General features: G+C 43.0%; 1 protein-coding gene across 2 annotated transcripts; it reads right to left on the bottom strand.

Moving 5' to 3' along the window:
* Positions 1-564: 564 nt before the first annotated feature.
* On the bottom strand, positions 565-18423 carry LOX (lysyl oxidase). Of its 2 annotated transcripts, XM_073344809.1 has the most exons (7): positions 17332-18423; positions 16752-16860; positions 14132-14269; positions 11417-11573; positions 8224-8319; positions 8004-8119; positions 565-4724 (listed from the first exon to the last, which is right to left on the bottom strand). In XM_073344809.1, the coding sequence occupies exons 1-7, from the start codon at positions 18026-18028 to the stop codon at positions 4718-4720; spliced, it is 1320 nt and encodes a 439-aa protein (XP_073200910.1). In that variant the 5' UTR covers positions 18029-18423; the 3' UTR covers positions 565-4717. The 2 variants fall into 2 exon arrangements, with proteins under 2 accessions (XP_073200910.1, XP_073200911.1); XM_073344810.1 differs by lacking the exon at positions 565-4724 and having other exon boundaries at positions 8000-8119.
* Between the last annotated feature and the right edge of the window lie 3132 nt (positions 18424-21555).

Genomic DNA, 21555 nt, shown 5'->3' on the forward strand with positions numbered 1-21555 from the left:
CAGGCACCCCTGAGAAACAAAAGTTAGCACAGGCCCAAGCACTTCATAGGGTCACCTTATTAAAACATTCATACATTTCACTAATCCCAGCTGGCTTAATTGCCATGATGAGATAAAGAACCATCTCAGACAATTGGGTCCCAGAGTATTCTTGAGTTTTAAAGGTCTACACCCAAAAGTGAATTTGGAACCCAGTCCTAAGATTTATAAAGAAGTTCTGTATTTGTGCTGGATTCTTGTGTATTCTAAGCAGAGCTGATATTGCTGCTGGTTGCCTGACGCTTCCCATTATAAGACTTATAAGGTGCTTATAACTTTGCCAAACTTTAATCATTCCCATTCTGACGCATATGTAGCCGCAGCCAAGCGCCACTGGAGACAATGAAGAGACTCCAGTTGACCTCAGTGACAAAGGGATCAGGCCCATGTTGAACCTAGGTGCAGCAGAATAGACCGTGTGAACACTTGAAACATTTTATTCAAGTCATTTTCACATAAACTTGCAACCATAATACAGGCAATGTAACACAAGAATATGAAAGTGCAATGAAGAATACAAAGCTAGTGTCTGAATATTATAAATAAAAGCTCTTCAAATAAAGATAGAGGTTTTAAAATTAAGATTCTTGGAAAACAGTGAAGGAAACATTGAAAACTCCTTCAAGAAATTGCAAAAACAAGTGGCATTTCACTGAATTTGTAGCATTTAGTTGCTAAAACAACAACAAAAAATAACCTCCTATTAGCATACACTTCTTGGTTTTAATTCAAGTTATTTCAGCACCTTTTTTAATCTGGGGAATGTAAAAAGACCCTACATATTTGGCATAATGTGAGGCACAGGATAGACTGCTTTCAATTTTATGAATGAAAATAACCCTTTTGGTATGAACAGGTACAACTGAAAAAACAGATATATAAAAGGACTATGAAGGTAAACTTTGGTGAACGCACCATTCAATACTACATAGTAAACTTGGGTGTGCAACATAAAAAATATCATCTACATGATCTGTTGGTTCAACCGCTGACCAATCTCTCATTCTTTTAATACTTTTGTCTAGAAATATGCACCTATTATCAAACATGTATTTCAAGATTTTACAAATATAGCAAAGTTGTCTTGTAATGAGTCTGTTGCATGGGAATGTTCCTTATATGCAACATTTCTCTAAAGACCTGAAATGTGGGAAGTAATTGCTTCATGCACGCTCTAACATTTTCAAAGGAAATTTGAAACTGCAAGAGAAGCATTTCTGTACTTCTGAAATTTTGCAAACGCTTGGACTGATCTTACGCTCTTTGAGATCAAGGGCAAAGCTCCTTTTCAAAGACCACAGGAATAGGCCCAAAGCCTATTAACAATGATTACACAATAAAATTTGTTTTATAAAATAAACTCTTACATCAAAACAATGTATAAAGATTTCCTACAAAAAAGCAAGCATTCCCTTTAAATATATTGCAGCATGAAAAAAGTAGGCTTAAGGTATCTGGATCAAACCTGCAGTGACCAAGATACTGAGAATTATGGCCAGCAACTCCCCGCATTTAGTAACATTCGCTCATTAGCTTTGTAAATCAACTTTTCTCTACTCCTGCATTACAGCTCAGCAGGATTAGTTAAGAACAGGTTGTGTTAATTTTTCCAACTTTAATTCTGACATTCTTAGCTTTTGTTGATTTAAGCAAGACCATTTGTGTACTCTTGAACAGTGTGCAAATTTCATTTCTTTTCCCATTGTTTAAAACAAATGTTTTAAAACTTGTACAGCATTTAGCTAAAGAAAAGAAATTCCATTGTCTATCAGATCTACATGTAAAATGTGTTCATTTACCAATGATGGTGTCGATGGCGCCCTACCAACCTATCATGTCAATGAGTACTTAAAGATTCTTAAATCAGGGGATCATTTGGCAGCCCAAGCATCTGCACTAAAGGCCAGAATGCATCTTCCTACAGGAGAGCCAAAGATACTCAGCAAACTTCCTTTTTAAACTTCCACAATTTTTGAGGTATCCTCCAGTGGGGAGGTAAGTAGAGGGTGTGGCTCTCCAACGCAGCAGATGCGCCCACAGCTACAGGAAAATCCCACAGATCTGAGGGCATCTACGGAGTAAATACCCCCAGAACTACTCTCTTAAAACACCACACCTCAGTGCCTCCTGGCTGCACAGCGCCTCGGTAATTGCTGAGCCTAAAATGTCCTGTGCCCCAATAGTTCTCAGAATCTAGCTCTAGAGAACCAGGCTTGCGGGACTTGTGCTATGGTGTTAAAACATGCCAGCTTGGGCTCTGAGACTCACTCCCCTCACCAGGTTTCAAACCCCAAGCTCCAGTCCAAACAGGAACATCTACACTGCTATTTTTAGCTCTGTAGCACCAGCCTAGGTCTGAGCTCTGAGACTTGCTGCAGTGGGGACATGTTTGCAGTGTAGATGTATCCACTGACTTCCATGCAACTGCACGTGTACAAGTTGCCCACACACAAGAAGCTGCAGCTTCAGAGCCTTCATCCCAGGTTGGAAATTTTGGCCTGAATCACTTTTGGCAGGAGGTATAAATGTACCTGCATTTGTTCATTCATACGCTTGTGTGTGTGTGTGCGTTTTTGTTTGTTTGTTTTGTTTTTAATCCATTTACAAAAATTGTTCTGGAGCTCAGACCTCAAAAGCCAAACTTCAGTCTGGAACATATTGGTACAGTCAATTATAAACACATGAAAATAGTGCTTTTTAAAGAGAGATAATGGCACAACTTTAACTGCTGATGTGCATAGAGCCCTACTACAGTAAAATGTGCCAAGTCTAGTTTTCAGACTTTTTATTGCTTGAGTTAGATACCCACTTGGTGAGTGACTAAAATTATCTTTACCAACCAAATGAGGAAAACCAATGGAAAACTTAGCAGCCTGCAGATGTAAACTGGACCCAGCCTGCATGTAGAAGTGAAAGGTGAGTGAGTAAAGGGCCATTCCCTCAATGAGTTAATGGTTCTTAGGTCATCAGTGTCAGCCTGGTTAAGTGTTGATGTTACAGTTGTTTAGGTTTATTGTGCCAGAACATGACGGTGATTTGGACAGAAACATTTGATAATCTTAAAACAACAAAATACATGTAGGAAATAACTAGCTGATCCATAGTCCTCAAGGATATTCTGATAACTAACACAATTTCAAAATTAAATGTGCATGGTTCTACTGCATGCAATAATGGCAAATATTGCTTAAAATATTTCCCAACCTTGTAACAAAACACCCCAGTATTCCTCAAGCTACACAAATACATAAAGATATATACCATTAAAACTCTAAAGGTTTTGAGCTTTGGCTGTTGCTTTAGATGTTGTGAGCTGCAGGTTGAGCATTGCACCATCTGTGATCTTCGGAAGAAGTATCAGGACAATGTGAGAAATAATTTCACAGTTTAAAAAGCAAAAATCACAGCTGCTTTAGCTTAAATTGGTCAACTGCATACTTTTGTGAACCCCCACCAGTAAGCAGCATGATATATTTTGTTAATTTGGGCTGAAAGTTTTTCACTTTGACTATTTCATGATTGACTTAACAAAAGTACTTCCTGTGTTGTTGCATTCACCAACAATTATTCTATACATATTGTATAATATTTTAAGCTTCAGTCTTTGAATAGCCAAATATGCAATTAAGAATCAAGTACAGTACTAACTGTAAAATAATGCTAATGAGAATACAAGTAAAAGGCCTTTTCTCAATAAGAACACCCTGATAGGTCTTTTGGCCTATTTCTGTTTGTGGTGCCTCTGAGCTGATTGCCTTTTGTCAGTTGTTGTAATTGGTTAGCCTGTTCAATTCATGCCTTTTTTTCGTACAACTAATTATTAGGGACTATCCAATGTGGCTTTCAGAAGCCTTGTTTCTGGTGGACAGCTGTTCATCTTAGTTCATTTTACTCGCATTGAATTAATCCTTTTAAGACCCCCATTTTGAAAATCTCTATTCACAGAGAAAAGTGGCTAAATTCTTTAATTCTACTCCAAAAGTAAAACAGACTTATGGCCAAAGCCCCAATATGCATTCAGCTTGAGAAAATGGTTTACCTACTAATATATTAAAAATGTAAAATAAACATAAATTTCGTATATGGGATGTAACTAATGCATACATGAACGTTTTTCTGCTATATGTTAATATTCCTTGAAAACTGAGGATACTTTTCTCCTCTGCATCCAATGTATCCAATTATTTTTACTGTAATGGCAGGAGCATCACTCCCAAGAAGGTCTTTGTTCCGGCATTCATTGAGCTAGCCAGCATTACTACTACTTACTGCATTTTATTTAGTACTATACTTTTTGCTACCTTTTAAAGAGATTACAGCTCATTCACAGATAGTGTACTGACCAAACTCTGCTGTTATCTGCACTCTGATTTCCAGTGGAGTTTAAAACAAAACACAAAAAAACCTTATTTTTCTGTGAATGAGTTAATTTCCTTTAGAATTTGAAAATCTGTGCATAAATCACCAACCCCACACGTTGCAATAGTTTTTTAAGTGACAATTTGAATGCTAAAAATCCAGTTACACATTTTATGAAGCAGCCATTATGCTTCAAAACCACATAAAAGTTTGTGTTGAATTTTTTTGCTTTTTGTAAAGTGTTCGTATCCTACTGAAGTTTATATAATGATATTACAGTACAAAACAGTGGGCACTGACTCGTCCATTTTCTTGCATCTTAGTATCTATTTTTTTAAAAAAAAGGAAAAATTTGTTAAATACCATACATTAGCAAACAAGTACTAAACAAAGTTAACCCACCTGTGTTAAATATCTATACATCAGTATTAACATGCAGCACAAAAGGAACTAGAGAACTTGCTTTCCTTTGTATGTTTGAATATCATTACAGTATTTTGTTAATTTAGGAAGCCGAGAGAGGGGAGGCTACAAAGCAAAGTAACGATGCATAACCCTAACTGACACCCTTCAGTTAACCTTTTCTCTCTCCTCCCCTTCTTGAATTCAAGTGAAGAGAAGCTCGGTTAGTGGATGCTTTGATTAGAGCTAGTTCTAGTGCAGGGAGATGCCATGAAAGTTTCTTCACACTGCTCTGCCAAAAACGACCACTCATAACCTGCAGCACACCAGTTGTTCAGTTTCTCATTCTCCCACAAGCATGGACACTCTGGTGGTGAGAACAAATAAAGGACTAGGCCAAGGCCATTAAACTTGTTGCTTTTAAGAACTTAAAAATGGCCATACTGGGTGAGACCAATGGTCCATCTAGTCCAGTGCTTTTCAAACTTATTTTCTGGTGACCCAACTGAAGAAAATTATTGATGCCCATGACCCAGTGGAGGTGGGGATGAGGGGTTTCGGGTGAGGGAGGGGCTCAGCCCTGGGCACAGGGTTGGGGCTGGGAATGAGGGGTTCAGGGTGTGGAAGGGGGCTCAGCTGGGGTAGGGGGTTGGGTGCACGAGGGGGTCAGGGCTCTGGGCTGGGGGTGCAGGCTCTGGGGTGGGGCCAGGGATGACGGGTTTGGGGTGCAGGAAAGGGTTCCGGGTTTGGAGGGGGCTCAGGAATGGGACAGAGGATTGGGGCGTGGGCTTACCTCTGGCGGCTCCCGGTCAGTGGCGCAGTGGGGATACGTCACACTGGGCCCTGGAAGCAGCCAGCAGCAGGTCTGGCTACTCGGCAGAGCCACACAAGTGGCTCTGCGCAGCTCTCGCCCGCAGGCACCGCCCCCCGCAGCTCCCACTGGCCAGGCGGAGCCGGTGCTCAGGGCGGAGGCAGCGTGCAGAGCCCCATGGCCCCCTGCCTAGAAGCCAGACCTGCTGCTAGCTGCTTCCAGGGTATGGACTAGCCTGCCTTAGCCGGGCAGCACTGCTGATGAGACCTTTAACGGCCTGGTCAGTGGTGCTGACCAGAGCCGCTGCGACCCAGTGCCTTCCATTCTGCGACCCAGTTCTGGGTCAGTGCCAGGTGGTTCAGAGGGAATGAACAGAACAGGGCAATTATTGAAGGATCAGTTCCCGGTCATCCAGTCCCAGCTTCTGGCAGTCAGAGATTTAAGGACACCCAGAGCATGGGGCTGAGTCCCTGCCCATCTTGTCTAATGGCCACTGATGGACCTGTCTTATTCTTTGTTGTGACTGGTGTGATATGAACCTAGGCCTTCACATAGGGGTGACACAAGTGTTTGCCATTTTAGCCCTGCTTGATAAGTGTTTGATTTCCCAGTACGAAGGACTTTGTAGTACATTCAAAGTGAGATAAACCTTACAAGTGGCATGTGATGGAGCATCTGCCCCACACTGGCCGGCAAGGGGTTAAAAAGAGCCTTACAGCAGAGCAGGGTCAGTAGCTGCCTGTTGTTTAAGGAGGGAGGACTGTGTCCTGAGTAGGCTGCAAACCTGTAGCATCTTGGACAGAGTGATGCAGGCAGGAAGACAGAAGGAGCTCCAGATTGGCTGCTGAGACTGAGGAGGGTGCTGTGGCTGCAGGGAAGTGGCCCAGGGAAATGCAGTGATAGTAGAAGCAAAGGAATGCAGTAACTGCGGTTCAGAGGGTTCCTGGGCTGGACCCAGAGCAGTGGGCGGGCCTGGATCCCCACCACTGGGGAAGTGGCAGGACAGTTGACTACAGTCGCCACTGGGGAAGTGGCTGGACTACTAAGGAACTAAATCTCACCCAGAAGGGGGGGAACACGGATAGTGACATGGCTGGAGGGCCCAGCCACTAAGAGGATTCTGCAGTTCCTGACGCGAGAGGGGTTGCAGGTGGACTGTGGAGAAGGAGTGACGCAGACATGGGTGTTGGCCTCGAGCTAATCCCCAGAACGACCAGGAGGAGGTGCCAGTCCAGCAGTGAGTGACGCGCTCCATGATATAGTAATTAAGCAACATCCAAATGAGATCAGTGTGAAGACCCATTAATGTAGGTCTGTCAATCCACACTGGTCACTTATTTAAATTCCAAAGCAATAAATGAAAACTAATAATGTCACCAAGGTTTCTACATAAGATTAATGCTCTCATTTGTTATTTCCAGTCAGATTAAATCAACCACTAAATGTCACACATGAATAATGTGATTCTGTAATCATGTATAAAAATAACTGGAAAGCTCACTCTATATGTGGTTATAACATAGTACTTATTTTTCTGTGTAATGTTCAGAGGGTATGTTAAGCTAAAGTACAAAGGAAACACTGATTTTGTTCAATGTACATTTGCTTTTTACAAAACAATTTGTGGCCAGACATAGTTAAGGGTCATTGCTTGAACACCAAGAGAGCTAATATGAAACAGTAAATGAGGTGTTGCTGGAAGAACTGTTCCGGGGGAGGGGAGGGAGGGCTTGCTGTAGCAGTGAGAAAGTAATACATAACTGTATGTGGTTTTTTGCTTTGTTTTGAACAAAGTGTTTCAAGGGGCCCTCAGCAATCTGTTCAACAGCTTTGTGTGAATGCTCTGTATGGGAATTGGATAAGCATCAGGAGCCTTGTGGCTGCAAATTCAAGAAGGGAGTTGAGCCAGGGAGAACAGCTGGGAATCCAGGTAGGAGCAGCAATTTTAAAGTCCCTATAAATCCTGAAATCAAGAGTGCAGAAACAAACTTTTCTAACAAGAATTTTAGTAGGTGTTCTATGCTAGGAGAGGAATGGATTTTGATAAACTATTGTAGGTGCCTTCCATCTTAAATGGTTCTATGGATCTGATGGAAGATTGAAGAAAATAGCTTAATTACAAGTAGCTATAATTTGAAAGATATGCAGTTGTAAATGGCAAAATAATCATTCCCATTCCTCCCACAAAAAAGAACCTAAGTTCCATCTGTAACCGAAAACTAGCACGCTCCACACTAATTATTAAATCATCCACTTACAAAGTTTGCATCGCTAGAACTCATTTGGCAATTATCTACTCAATGGAAAATTCACCTCTTGACACCATAAACCTATTTGCTAATCTTAATGTTATGAGTGTAAAGTAGTTACAGAGAAAGAGGAATCTACTTACGGTGAAATTGTGCAGCCAGAGGCATATGCATGATGGCCTGTATAGCGGATATCACAGCGTACTACATTGTTGGAGTAATCAGACTCTGGTACCAAATAGCTGGGGTTTACACTAACCTTGAAGGAAGGAAAATGCCATTTACAACTGGGTTTGGATTGATAACCTGCTGTGCTGGTTTAAATGGGTTTATAGTTATGATTTCTTAAAACACACCCCATACCTTCAGTATGTAGTTTCCAGGCTTCACATCTGTAATATCAATCCATTGGCAATCTATGTCAGCATTGTAGGTGTCATAACAACCAGGGCTCAGTCCCTAAAAATGTACAAGCAAAGGAGTCTAAGGAATATATTTTCAGAAAACAACAACATTAACACAGACACAAACTAACCCCAGTCAAAAAATTCAGGTAACGCCACGATGCTTCCTTTGTGCACATCATTGGGGAAAAGGGCACAAATGAATGAGATAAGCATTGAATCTGAACTTTCTGAGTTTTATTTGTTTAAATAGTACTGCCTAGCTCTGACAGAGCAGTTGTATTAACTTTTCTTTGTTTCTACCACATAAGAAAATTAAAGATAAAACTATTCATAAATAGGTACCAGTAATTACAATGCTTATCTGAGAGACTGGAGCATCACTTACAAGCTGTTCTGCTCTTTTGGATAAACAGGAATTTGTTATAGCTGGTTGGAAAACAGGGGTTGTTTTTCATGGAAAGTTTTGGATGAAAATCAAAAACACATTTTGGCCAAAACCAGAAATATTTCAATTCTGAAATGCTGTTGCAGAGGCTCATGGGATTTGTAGTTCAGGCATTTCATGTTCCCATTCTTATTAGACTGGGCTTCCCAAGGGACTATATCTCTATCTCCCATGATGCACCACTGTGCATCATAGGACATGATGGGAGATATAGTTTGGGATCCCCATACAAACTATAGGGGATAAACTACAATTCCCTGGGCCAGCATGGTTCCATTTCAGAACTGAAAAATTTTTCAGGTGATCAGTTTGATTAAAAATCAAAATTTTCTGTGGAAAGCAGACACATTTCCCAGAAAATATTTTGTTGAGAACCCAGTTTTCCAGCAAAACACAGTTTCAATGGAAAACTTTGAACTAGTCTTATTTATACACTTTTTTAATATAATATGTATTTACTGATTACATATCCCTGAAATTTAAAATAGCTATATTTAAGTACTATCTGACAGTATTCCCTAAAGTGTCGCTTATTTGCAAGAGTTGAAGGAATCATTTCAGAAAAGATAAGAACTGACCAAAATCTACACCTAAAACTGTGAATTTCAATTGAATGGCTTTTGAGGTTCAGAAAGTTTTGGCTATCATTTTTCCTATTGTCTTTTTTCATGTACCACTTTCTGATTCAGCTTGGGACCAGCATTGCTGAATTATTATGAGGGAGGCTGGTCTCACAGTTTTTTCAGCCTGACAGGAAGCAGGAAGTACTGGAAATCTTGCGATATTTTAATCCTGGATTTCCAGGCCCAAGAAGCGTGGGTACAGTTCAAATAAACACCTGAGATTTTTCCTTACCTATTTACCTGATTAAATGAAACAAAAGGAGTTATTCTGGTCCATTGGGGAGAAACATATGAGGCCACTTGAAAAGTTTGGCAGATGTAAGGAGGGTCCTGCATGAGACAGTACAGCACCAATAAAGTCCTAGACATACTATTTGCAAATGCCATTTTGGATCCCTTCTATCTGAAGAGGAAGTTCTTATAGTTGCTGCTTAAGACTTAGAATCTTAGAGACCAATTCAGCAAAAAATATTCATCACCATTTTTGTGGGATAAGTTGGGGAGGGATACACTGCTCCTGTTTCTTGTCTGGGCAGCTCCATTTTAAACCATTTTCCTTCTAAATTTATTTGAATATAAGAAAAATCAAGAAAGAACTTTTCCCCATGAGTTAGGACATGAGGTGCATGCTCAGTGAATCCTAATCTCCAGTTCCAAACTCATTTGTGTGAATTTAATTGCCACTAGAATCTTGACTACCTCAAAGAAGAGTGTTGGCTTTGGCCATAGATGAATTTTGCATCCAGTGCAAAGAGTAAAGTACTCGTCATAGGAAGCTCATGGAGTTAAAGAGCTGTCTTTGTATTTTATTTGTCTATAGCTTTAGTTCTGCAGAAAATGGCCTAATAAGGTTTTTCTCTTCAAGCAAATACAGGTTTTGAAACATCAGAAATGGCTGCAAGAATTCAGAGGGTATCCAAAATGGCAGCAGAGGTTTTTCCAGATCTGTGTGTCCAAAAAACCTCTGACTTTGTTGCTAGGAATATAGGAATTGCCACACTGGAACATATCAATGGTCCATCAAGTCTGGTATTCTCAGCAGTGGCCAGTATAGGATGCTTTAGTGGAAAAATCCTCATAAGTCACTTAACTATGCAAGATAAAGCCATTCAGGAATTCCCTCCTGACCCCAGCTGGTAATCCGCTTATGCCCTACTTACACGTGCCAAGTTTGAGGCTGGAACAAAGTTTTACAGTCCAATTACAACCCCTAAAAATATGGGTTTACAGTGGAAATGCTGACACAGCCTTGACTCTAGTGACACAAGTACTCCAGCTGTAAAATATATATGTTAGGTGAATGCTGTAACCTACACAGAGAGAGACTATTTTTAAAACCCCTACACAAACTTTACATATTGTAGATAATTCATTATACTTAAGATTTAAATATGGACACATCCACATGGGAAAATATTTGGCATTTCTCAGGAATAAAATTATACCTCTGCAGAAAAAGGGATATAGTTTGCCCATGATGTTCACACAGTTCCCATTAATTTGAAGGTCTGTTACATGCATGCACAGAGCATGATGCTGTGATGTACTGAATCCCCTCAAACCCCCTTTGATAGCATTGGGAACTGATGAAACACAGCACCTTGCACTATCAGGCTCTGAGAAGAAAGAACACTAGCTCTGATCCTTGACTGCAGCCATGGACAGCAGAATGTGGATTGGGATGAGAGAAGTGGAACGAGACCTTATAGGATTTCTTCACTGCCCCTGATCCTGGGCCTGCTGTGTGATGGCCAGTCCCGCAATCTAAATCAGAGTAGCTTGAGGACTGTTTTAATGTACATCAGCTGTCCATGGCCCCAGGAGACCTGCCAGGGTACAAGAAAGCCTCAGCCATCCACTTCCAGCAGCCACACCTTCTACAGGGGCTGTAGTGAAAGGAGAGTACAAAGCTGCTATGCTAGTTTTATGCCACCAGCAGATTCCCCCTACCCTGGGGTGATTATCTAATAGCTAATTAAGGCACCTGAGAACTGGGGCCTGTAATGTTACATAAAATCTCTCAAGTAAGGCAAACTGCAAGAAAGAAAATCTCTTGGTTCTTTGGAACCATCTCTTCTTACCTGTGTATGTGCTGTACATGCATATCGTCTATAGTATCCATAGTCACAGGAGGTATCTTCAAGACAAAAACTTGCTTTGTGCCCTTCAGCAACTCTCCGATGTGAGCCTGCTTCCAGCAAGTCATAGTGGCTGAATTCATCCATGCTGTGGTAATGTCTAACAGACATTAGACCACAGGTCAGTTAGTAGAGGCAGATCAGATTTTTCCAAAACATTATTAAATAAAAATAATCATGTTTCCTATCTAATCTACCTTATAGTGCAACCTGCCAAATTTTTTCTTACATAAAACTAATGGGTTAATATATTTTTCTCAGTGGCACCACTGTTAGATTTTTTTTTATTGTATAAAAACACAACCTTATAAAAATAAATCACATTTTAATTTGTTAAAAGAATGGCTCTTCATTGGCTTTGTTTTCCCAAAATTTCCTGTTTTCTCTTTTTCAATAACACTAGCAAGCACTTAAACTGTTCATACTTGAGTGGTTCATCTTGTAATGTTTGCCTTCAGGCACAGTTTGTTTGGATAGGAATGCTTACCTTCACATATTGTAAATTCTAGGCAAGTTAGCTATTTCTGGAAGGGGCTGAAGGGTTGTGGTTATTTTCCTACTTCCATTGTTTGCAAATATAATGATAAAATGTCACATGTTTGGGGGACAATCTACTCTGTTTAGAGATTCATCCTCTGTGTACTAATATTACAGATTGGATTATCTGAAGGAATGGCTACTTACATTCAAATGTATAAACTGACATTCAAAGTCTTGCTGGTTCGATAATGTTAAGGTGTTCTGCAAAAACATATTTTTGGTTGTTTCACAGTGTGCACTATTCCAGTCTGAGAGTGTGTGTGTGTGTGTGTGTGTGTGTGTGTGTGAGAGAGAGAGAGAGAGTGTCCTAGGTGTCACACACTCGCTGTGATGCACCTATTTGTTCTATGGTTCTACTTTTCTCACATAGCTGAAGAAAGCAAACTAGCAAGAACCAACAAATCCGCAGCTTGTCTGAGTAGCATTCTGCTACTGTTGCTTATGAAAGATTTCAGTATGCTGTGTGTATGTAAAAGATTAAATAAACTATAGTTCAAACACCTTTTAATGAAAAATAAACATACATTTATATATATATATAATAATATAAAATGTATCACCAGCTAAAAACTTGGATGACAAGGTGACTCAGAGAATGATGGTGACTAACCAGTACCATTTGATGGCAGGTCATTTGAGAAATGAATTGGTTGTTATAGTTCATTTACTAATGGACCAGTATCAACACCATAGAAACCATCCTCACAATTGGCATTCTTGTTGGCAGCATATTCAAAGTCCAAGAATTGGATGAGTATTGAAAGAACTCTACTCGCACCCTGGTCAGTATAGGGCCTATTGGCAGGGAAAGGATTATCTGTTCTGTGGATGAAGGATTTCAGCTTGCAGTGCTATCAATTTCACATTAAATTTTTAAAAACTAAAACACATTTTCAGAGCGAGAAGGGTTGGGGGTTTTTCTTGGTTTACCAAAGGCTTGTATACTATGAATAAAACATCTGCCTTGCTAGGTCTATGTTTAAAAGACTTCATTTGAATTTACAGTAATTGTTCCATCAGGAATAAACAATTTTACAATTTGACCTATTGCAGCAGGCTTGATCCCAAGCCCCTTGAAATCAATGGAGAAATTCCACCAACTTCAAAGGACTTTGGATCAGGCCCATGGCAACCTCTGTGGTACATATTTAGATGGAATTCAGTATTCAGTCATCATTTTATCAATGAATAAATTATCTCTGTCATTGTATTAAAATTAATCATTATCTACACACAACTGTAGAGTCATATTTCAAATGAATTGAAGAAAATACATTACACTTTCCTAAAGTATCACAAACCTGATATAAAATATCTAAATTTAGGACAAGATTGCAAACTCATATACACCAAGTCTCTTGGAAAGGACAAGTGCACATATGCAGTTCTATTAGGTCCCAAAATGTTAAAAATATTCTCCAATGTTTGTCTTGCCACATGTCTATCAATGTTTGTCTTGCAAAGGTGATAGTGGCGCACTGTATATCAGAGCTAAATGGCATCTATTGTGGCATCACTTTTTACGTAAAACTCCAATTCTTTTCAGATGAAGATGATAGTGAGATATCACCCTAAGGCTTTATATTGGTAGAAGTGCTTGTTAAGGACCGTTCCCATTCCTCTTTTCAATATTGAGGAAAATGTTCCTTGACTCATGAAATAATGGGGCCCCTAGAGAACCAAATGACACATTCAATATTTGAATATTCTTTTTTTTTAGTGAATGTGAAAGTAAAAAATACATTTTGGTGCATGAACTATAATTATAACTTTTTTTAAGTTCACTGGTTGGTTCTATTTAATATAAATGGACAACAGACTTATGCAGAATTGAATGTTATAATTGGATATGTGACCAAATATTCTAAACTGATTCGAAATTGCACAGGCTTCCAGATTTTCACATTTGTATGTGAGTATGAACTATTTATTTTCATTTGATCATTTCAATTCTTCATCCTCACATGCGTAGCTATATAATGAGTTATTACCATAAAACGGGGGGGGAGAACAAAATCCTATAACTCTATTTCCCCTAGACAGAAACAAAACATATCATATTACAATTAACAAATGAAAAAGATAAGTAGAAGGTACCATACTGGACACTTCACTCACTGGTGACAGCTGTGCCACTCCCATGAATATCGGGGTCTGCTTGGTAGGAAGTCTGATGTGCCTTGATTTTTCACTCTTTGGGGGAATCTCAGAAGCACTCGAGCATCGTAATCTCTGACATCTGCCCTGTAAGCTGAACTGCAATGATGTAAAAAGAGGCGTAAGTATATTTACAAAATATTAAGCAGACACTCAAAATTGCTTCTTCTTAGCTTATGATCTAGCATTCAACCCTCTGTGACTATATGTGATAACTAGCAAGTTGCAGAGCACCCTCAACCAGTGGTGAGCTGGAGCCGGTTCCTACCGGTTCGCTAGAACCAATTGTTAAATTTAGAAGCCCTTTTAGAACCAATTGTTCCACAAGGGACAACCGGTTCTAAAAGGGCTTCTAAATTTAACCAGCCAAAAGTGGCGCCTTAGGCGCCGACTCCATGGGTGCTCCAGGGCTGGACCACCCAAGGGGAAAATTTGGCAGCTCCCCACCCCCCCACACACCCGGCCCCAGCACACCGCTCCGCATCCGTCTCCTCCCCTGAACCCACCGCCCTGCTCTGCTTCTCCCCCCCCCCCCTTTCCTGGCTTCCCGTGAATCAGCTGTTTGCGCAGGAAGCCAGGGCTGGCTGAGAAACAGGCGGCGGCTTCGCACTCAGGCCCAGGGAGGCGGAGGTGAGCTGGGGTGCGGAGACGCAAGGAGGACCGCTCACACCGCAGCAGGTAACACGGGGGAGAGGGGGGCGGGGCGCGCAGGGGAACCACTCCTCACCCCAGCTCAACTCTGCCACCCTCAGCTTGAGTGTGAAGCCACCGTCTGCTTCTCAGCCCGGGGGGGCATGGAGAAGCAGAGCGGGGCGGTGCGTTCAGGAGCGGATGAGGAGGTGGAGCGGAGGTGAGCTGGGGCCAGGTGCGGTGTGGGGAGCTGCTAGTGGGTGTTCTGCACCCACCAAATTTTCCCCGTGGGTGCTCCAGCCCCAGAGCACCCACGGAGTAGGCACCACTTTTGCTGTGATCAGTGGGGGGAGCAGTCACTCCCCCGCTCCCTCCCTAGCTACGCTCCCCTGCCCCTAGGAGCCAGAGGGACCTGCCGGATGCTTCCTGGGAGCTGCCCCAGGTAAGCACCTCCGGGACTCCCCAACTCGCCCCCCCGCAGGTCCCTCCGGCTCTTAGGGGTGGGGTGGGCACCCACTATGGTGGCCCACGAGACCCTCCTGCCCGGTTCTGGGGGCAGTCAGGGGACAGGGGTTGGATGGGGCAGGAGGCAGTGACCCCCTCGTGGGGTGAGGAGGGAACCAGTTAAGATTTTGGCAGCTCATCACTGCCCTCAATCCCATTAATTTTAATAGCTAAGGATATTCAAGAATGCTCTGTGGTGTGCTTAGGAGCTTCTGGTATTGGATGCAGGCTTTAGTAACATTCTAGGACTCAGTCCTTCTGTTGATGTTAATTTTGTCCCTGATTTCAGTAAGAGTAGGATTTGATACCTGATGAGCACGGGTTAGAAACTCTTTGATACTTAGGGAAATCAATGGTGTTTAACAATAGCCAAGAGCATAATATCACTTTAACAATGGATAGCTGTAAAAATGTCCTTGTTTAGCATGAAAAACTGTTTTTCAATAGTTTCTGTAAAACACAATATCTTGTAGTTGATCTCATGGCCACAGTATATTTTGTTTCCATTGTAGTTTAAAAGGCTACAATCAAGACATTTTGGTCCCAAATGTGGTCTAACCTTTTAAATTTTTAACTACCCCTCTACCAACAAGAACAATTTTAAATAGCCATTTTTGTGAGACTACCATAAACAAACTTCTGTGCTACCCTTTGCTGGTTTTCCTGCAGCAAATTAACAAAAATGTTTCCTTAATGCTATGCTACAACCAGTTTATGAAACTGGTGAATAAACAAAGTTGTTTTGCAGGGTAAGGTACTCTACAAATTAAATTTATGAAACTCAGCCATCTTAATTTCAGTTCCAGTCAAAACAGGAAAAATCTCTCTTTGCCAAGGGGATAGGGACAACTCACGAGTAAAGAATTTTTTTTCTCAAATTCTAAGATTATCGCAAATATTTTTCTGACTCACAGAAGGTATATTGCATCTGCCTAAGCATAGTGCATACAGTATTTTGTTAACCCACACAAATGGTGCCTTTTTAAAAATGAAACAAGACGATTTATTCACATTAAAGGAGAGAGTTAAAAAAAGATCAGATTCCAGCTAAAATCAGGGACAAAGATTTTCAAAAGTGACAAGTGCTTTAATATACCTATCTTCAGCGATGTTTAAAAAGTCCTGATTTTCAGAAAGGGCCCAGTACCAACCCTTTGGAAATCAGGCTCCTTTAAAACATCTCAAATGAGCTAATCTTTGTAAAACAGAGGCACCTAAAAGCACTTGTCACTTTTAAAAATCAGGGCTAGTATATTACCCTTTCTTGTTGTCTGTTGTTGAAAAATCATAAGAAGGCCACAAAAGAAGCTAGACTCAGGACCTGTTATCAAGGCCTCTATCTTTACCTACTCCCTCCTGGTTTCCTTGCTGTTGGGTACCCAGGCTGGAAGAAACTGGAGCAAGTGCCTGAGGCTAAGGTAAAGGAGAAGTCAGCAGAGATGCCTACCTTGCCAGGCAGTTCTCCTCAGCAGCGCATCTCAGGCTGTACATGGACACCCTTTGGACATATGTGGATGCCTGGATGTAATAGGGATCCGGGACTAAGTCAGGGAGACCTGCAGTTCATCAAACCAACCACACAACAGCACGATCAAACCCAGAACATGTCTGCCAACGTTTTGTTTCACTTTCAAGCATTAGGAGGAGTTATTTTGGCCAAAGGCTCCTGCCACGCTTTAGGTCACAAGAAGCGTTTAGGCTTCTCGCTGGACAGGCAGAGCCTATTGTTTGCTGCCAGCCTCTCGCCTCGTAAATCCTGAGGGCTCTCGGGCCCCTACCACCACCATATGATCCTAGGAATCCTAGGACCGCGTCAGTTGTTTGCCTCGTGTGGGGGGCAGGCAGGGCTGGTCATTTCTCCAGAGCATGCTGGGATGTGAGCCCACTGCCAAAGCCTATCGCTATGTGCTGTGCTGGCGGTTGGGTTGGCGGCGGGGAGCCCAGCTAGGAGCTGGCGGCGGGGCCCCTGCTGGAGCCCTGGGCGAGGTGTTACTGCTCGTGCTCGAGGGGTGCGGGGGGGCTCTTACCATACTGGAAGTAGCCGGTGCCATAGCCGGGTCTGTACCTGCTGCCCTGGCGGGGTCTCTCGTAGGTGTCGTAGTAGTTGTAATAGGGGTTGTCGTCCGTGTACTTGTAGGGGTTGTAGGGATCGTCTCCGACCATGGCATCTTCCCGGCCGGCTCTCAGATTGCTCAGGGGCGGGGGGCTGCCAGCGCCGGGGCTGGTGCTGTTGCCCCTCCTGGAGCCGGCGCCTGAGCTGTGGGGGGCGCTGGGCCGAGACGCCCCCTGCGGAGGGCTCCTGGCTGAACCGCTCGCGGCTCCCTGGCTCCTCTGCCCTGCGGTGCCGCCGGGGGGCGGCTGGTAGCCGGCCTGAAACCAGTGGCGAGCGCCCGAGCCCCTGCTGGCGGCTCCGGCCGGCGGCTGGGCAGCGCCGGCTTCAGCAGCAGCAGCAGCCCCCCGCGGGGCGGTGGCGTTGTTTCGGAGCAGCAGGATGGGGCTGCCCGCGGCCGCTGCCTGCCGGCGCCGGGGCTGCTGGTACTGGGAGCCCAGGCTCAGCAGGCTGTACACCTGCCCGTTGTTCTCCCACTGAATCCGCTGCCTCCAGGCGGCGGGCGCCGGCGGGTTGTGGCGCGGCGGCGGCTGGCAGCCGGCGGGCCAGGTGCAGCTCAGGTACAGCCACACCTGCAGCGGGGCGAGCAAAGCCGCGGGCAGCGCCACGTGCATCTTCCCCGCTTCAAGAGCCCCGGCCGGGCGCGAAGGTCACTCGCCAAACGCCGCTGGCCGCAGCCAGGCTCGATCCCCGCAGGCGGCCCGGGGAGGCAGAGACCTTCCGAAAGGAGGGAGCTTCTGCGCTCCCGGGGTGTTTACAGGGCACGGCTCTGAATAGCAGCAGCAGCAGCAAGCGACCCGCCTCTCATCGTCCTCCGGCTTTCTCTGGGGTCTGGACTGGAGGCGGGAGGAGGAGGGCTGAGGGATTTTAAACTTTCTGGCACATTTGCAAAGTTACACAAGCCCGCCTGGCAGGCTGCTCCGCCGCTGTTTGCTCACGTAATGCGATGGGGAACGTGCGAGTCTGACAGCGCCTCACATCTGCCCCGCCGCTGCCTCCCCTCCGCGGCCCGAGCCTCCTTGCAGGGAGAAGGAGACAAAAGGATCCCTCCCTCGGTATATATACACCTCTAGCTGCACGTCTCGAGCTGGGGCGAGCCTGCAGGCACCTCGAGGCCCGCAGACACACGCAGCCTGCCAGGCCGTGGGGCAATGCCAAACTATGCAAAGGAAAAATGCTATTAGCTCATCAAGACTGGGGAGACTGAGGGTGAGCGCCTAGTAAGAGCGGAAACATGTTTCTGGGAAATATTCTGGCCAAAATATCTCCCACGATACGGCCACTTCGGAGGATTTAAGCAACAGTCAAGTATCCTTAATGCCCTTTTAATTGAGGTAAACCCCTCAGCAAATAAACTCTCGCCTATCCATTACTGGTTTTCTGCATGAGTCACACGAGAAATGCACTGCAACTTTGCCTCCCAGAGTAAGTGTTCATTGAAAAATGAAATTTCACATGGGAGAGACTTAGCCCATCAGCAGAATAAATAAACCTGGCCAGGCAAGTGTCCCCTAAAGCTGTGCTTTCCCTGGAAGAGCCAGGAGAAGAGGAAGGGTATTTGATCTGACTTTTTCCCCTTCCTGCTTAAAAAAAAACGTATAAACACTGTGTTTGGATCAGATCAGACTGTTTCACTGTCTGGGAGTAACTAAACATCCATGAAGCACAAACAAACGCCAGACTGGTGTGGTTTCAGTGTCTGTTACAGGTGCAAATGTTTGCTAATGAATCATTTCAAAGGAATGGGACAGAATTAGAAGGGGCTCCTTCAGCCCTGGTTTGTTAGTGAGGATTTTTCACGTGACCTTGTCAGTCTTGCGTCAGTGCCAGGCTGGAATTTCTTGCCTCAATTACATAGATTCTCTTAACTATCCTGAAACTTCAGGTTAGCGACCTACTAACAGTGCCATGCAAAGCTGGTTCCGGGCACGTTTGCCACCTACTCTTTGCAATAACATACAAATTGTCCAGTTGTACAATACTGGTTAAAATAATTTCAGTATAAATATTGGACTTGATCCTATAATACAAGGATGCTTAACTAAGCTACCATCCAATTAATAATATTAATAATAAATAAGAAAATGAATACCTTTTGTATAATACTTTACTAGGAGGAGTCCTATTAATTTCAATTGATGAAATGATAAGCATGTGCATTTGCAGGACCTGGTGCCTTTGTTAGATAGATAAAGGTGCACTAAGGCCATTACTGCCACATATGCAAAACAATTTCAGTGGAATCGGTGTTAGAAATAGTAGGAGCCTTAGTGCAGAGAGGGCTCTCTCTGCTGGACTGTTTTTTACCACCATGTTGCTTTCCAGCTGCTGTAACTTAAATGGTGATAAAAATAGGCCTCTCTATACCAGGTGTTAAAACCAGTAGGGATTTTTTTTGTTGTCTGTTGTAAATTTCCCTGGGAGTCCTGCAACTTCTTCCTGAGGAGCATAGTGTTTTCTTCCAGGAGTGATCCCATTGGTTGAAGGGGCCTGCTGATGATAGTTTAAAAATACTTGGTAGGTAGTGTTTGCAGGACAGGGTCTTCTAATAGTAAAACAGGTAAATGGTAACTTCCCTCACCTGCACAGGCCAAGCAACTGTTAAGCCATTATTCTCCTGTTTCTTTTAACAGGGTTTTCTTCTCATTTTTCGGACAGTTAATCTCAGTCTCTCAGACCTTTTTCACTGTGGTTACTGAATATTTTATCTTCCACTTTAGGTCTTGACTGGAACAATGACTAAGACTGAGGAAAATGGAAAGTCTAGAAAAGAAGGAAAATATAACATTGAAGAAAATGAGGTCTCCGGCTTTCTAATCTTCCCATAAATCTTACTAGTGTTACAAATAGCAGGTTGTGTACCCATGTGTGATATTAGAAAATGTTTCCACACACTGGGATTCTGGCCACAACTTCTGTGTTTGCCTGATTACGTAACTGTTTTTCCTGAAACTGAAGAAACCAATAATTGGGAATGGTCTTGCCCATTTATCAGACATTGTTTGTCATTTGTTCCAAAGAACTATTTTTAATTTTTAGTGAATGTAGAGCTTATGAGTCATAAAAGGTGCTGGCAACAATCCTGGGGAGTGAGATCCTCCATTTTTAGTTAAATTCATTCAGCCCCTGTCCTCTCTGCAAATATTGCCAATATACCTATCCTTGAGGAACCGAACTAAGATGATTAACTTGTTTTCACAGTTACTTTTCACTGAAAAGCTCACCACTGGCTCTGAACAAGAGATAGAGAGGTGAAAAGCTCCATAGCGCATTACAAATCTCCTAACCCATCCAACTCTCTTGCCCCCTCCCCAATATAACTGCATAAAAATTGCCCTAAAAATCTAGTGATATAACAGGTATTCAACACAACACATTCACCTTACTCATGTACTTGAGTATTTGAGTACTGCTTCGTTTTAAAAGTTCATGTATTTTACTGGGTCCTGATTCAGTCAGTTACTTAAGTATGTGACTAACTTTCAGCATGAGTTGTTCCATTTCAAATTAATAGGATTACTCATGTGCATAAGTACCTTGCTTAATTGACGTAATATCTATAACAAACAATAAATAACATTGCAGTTCCAAACCATCATAGCCAAGAGTCAGCTGCTTGCCAGGACATCTATATAAGCCTCCCTGGATGCCCCAGACACTGCTGCTCATTCCTTCTCCATGGCAGTTGTCATGAAACAGGCATCTTGGCTCCAGCCTAGGGAAGTCCAAAGACCTACCGAACTCCCAAGGCAGCAATCAAGTTTTCAGAGAAAGAGACCACCCACTGCACCTGGTTCAACCACACAATTCTCCTCGTTGACAAAATGTCAATTTTAACAGCTTGGTTGAAGGTCCAAATCATCCCTGTTTTTTGCATCTCCAGCTGCAACATTTTGCCTGCATCCCCACATGTGGAGGCCGCCTCTTCCATTTTCAACTGCTATGGGAGCAGATTACATCCAACAAATAGATCTTGGAGGTCATAACACTGGGATACACCATCCATTTTACTTCCCTTCCCCCCAGCTCACTCCTCTTTCCTGTCCCTCTGCAGGGATCACTCTTATGAGCATTTGCTGAGACAGGAAATCAATACCCTTCTACATTTAAAAGCTATAAAACCAGTTCCTGCTCAGCACAG

The sequence above is a fragment of the Lepidochelys kempii genome, chromosome 5, assembly GCF_965140265.1.
Source record: "Lepidochelys kempii isolate rLepKem1 chromosome 5, rLepKem1.hap2, whole genome shotgun sequence".
In the NCBI taxonomy this organism is placed as follows: domain Eukaryota; kingdom Metazoa; phylum Chordata; order Testudines; family Cheloniidae; genus Lepidochelys; species Lepidochelys kempii.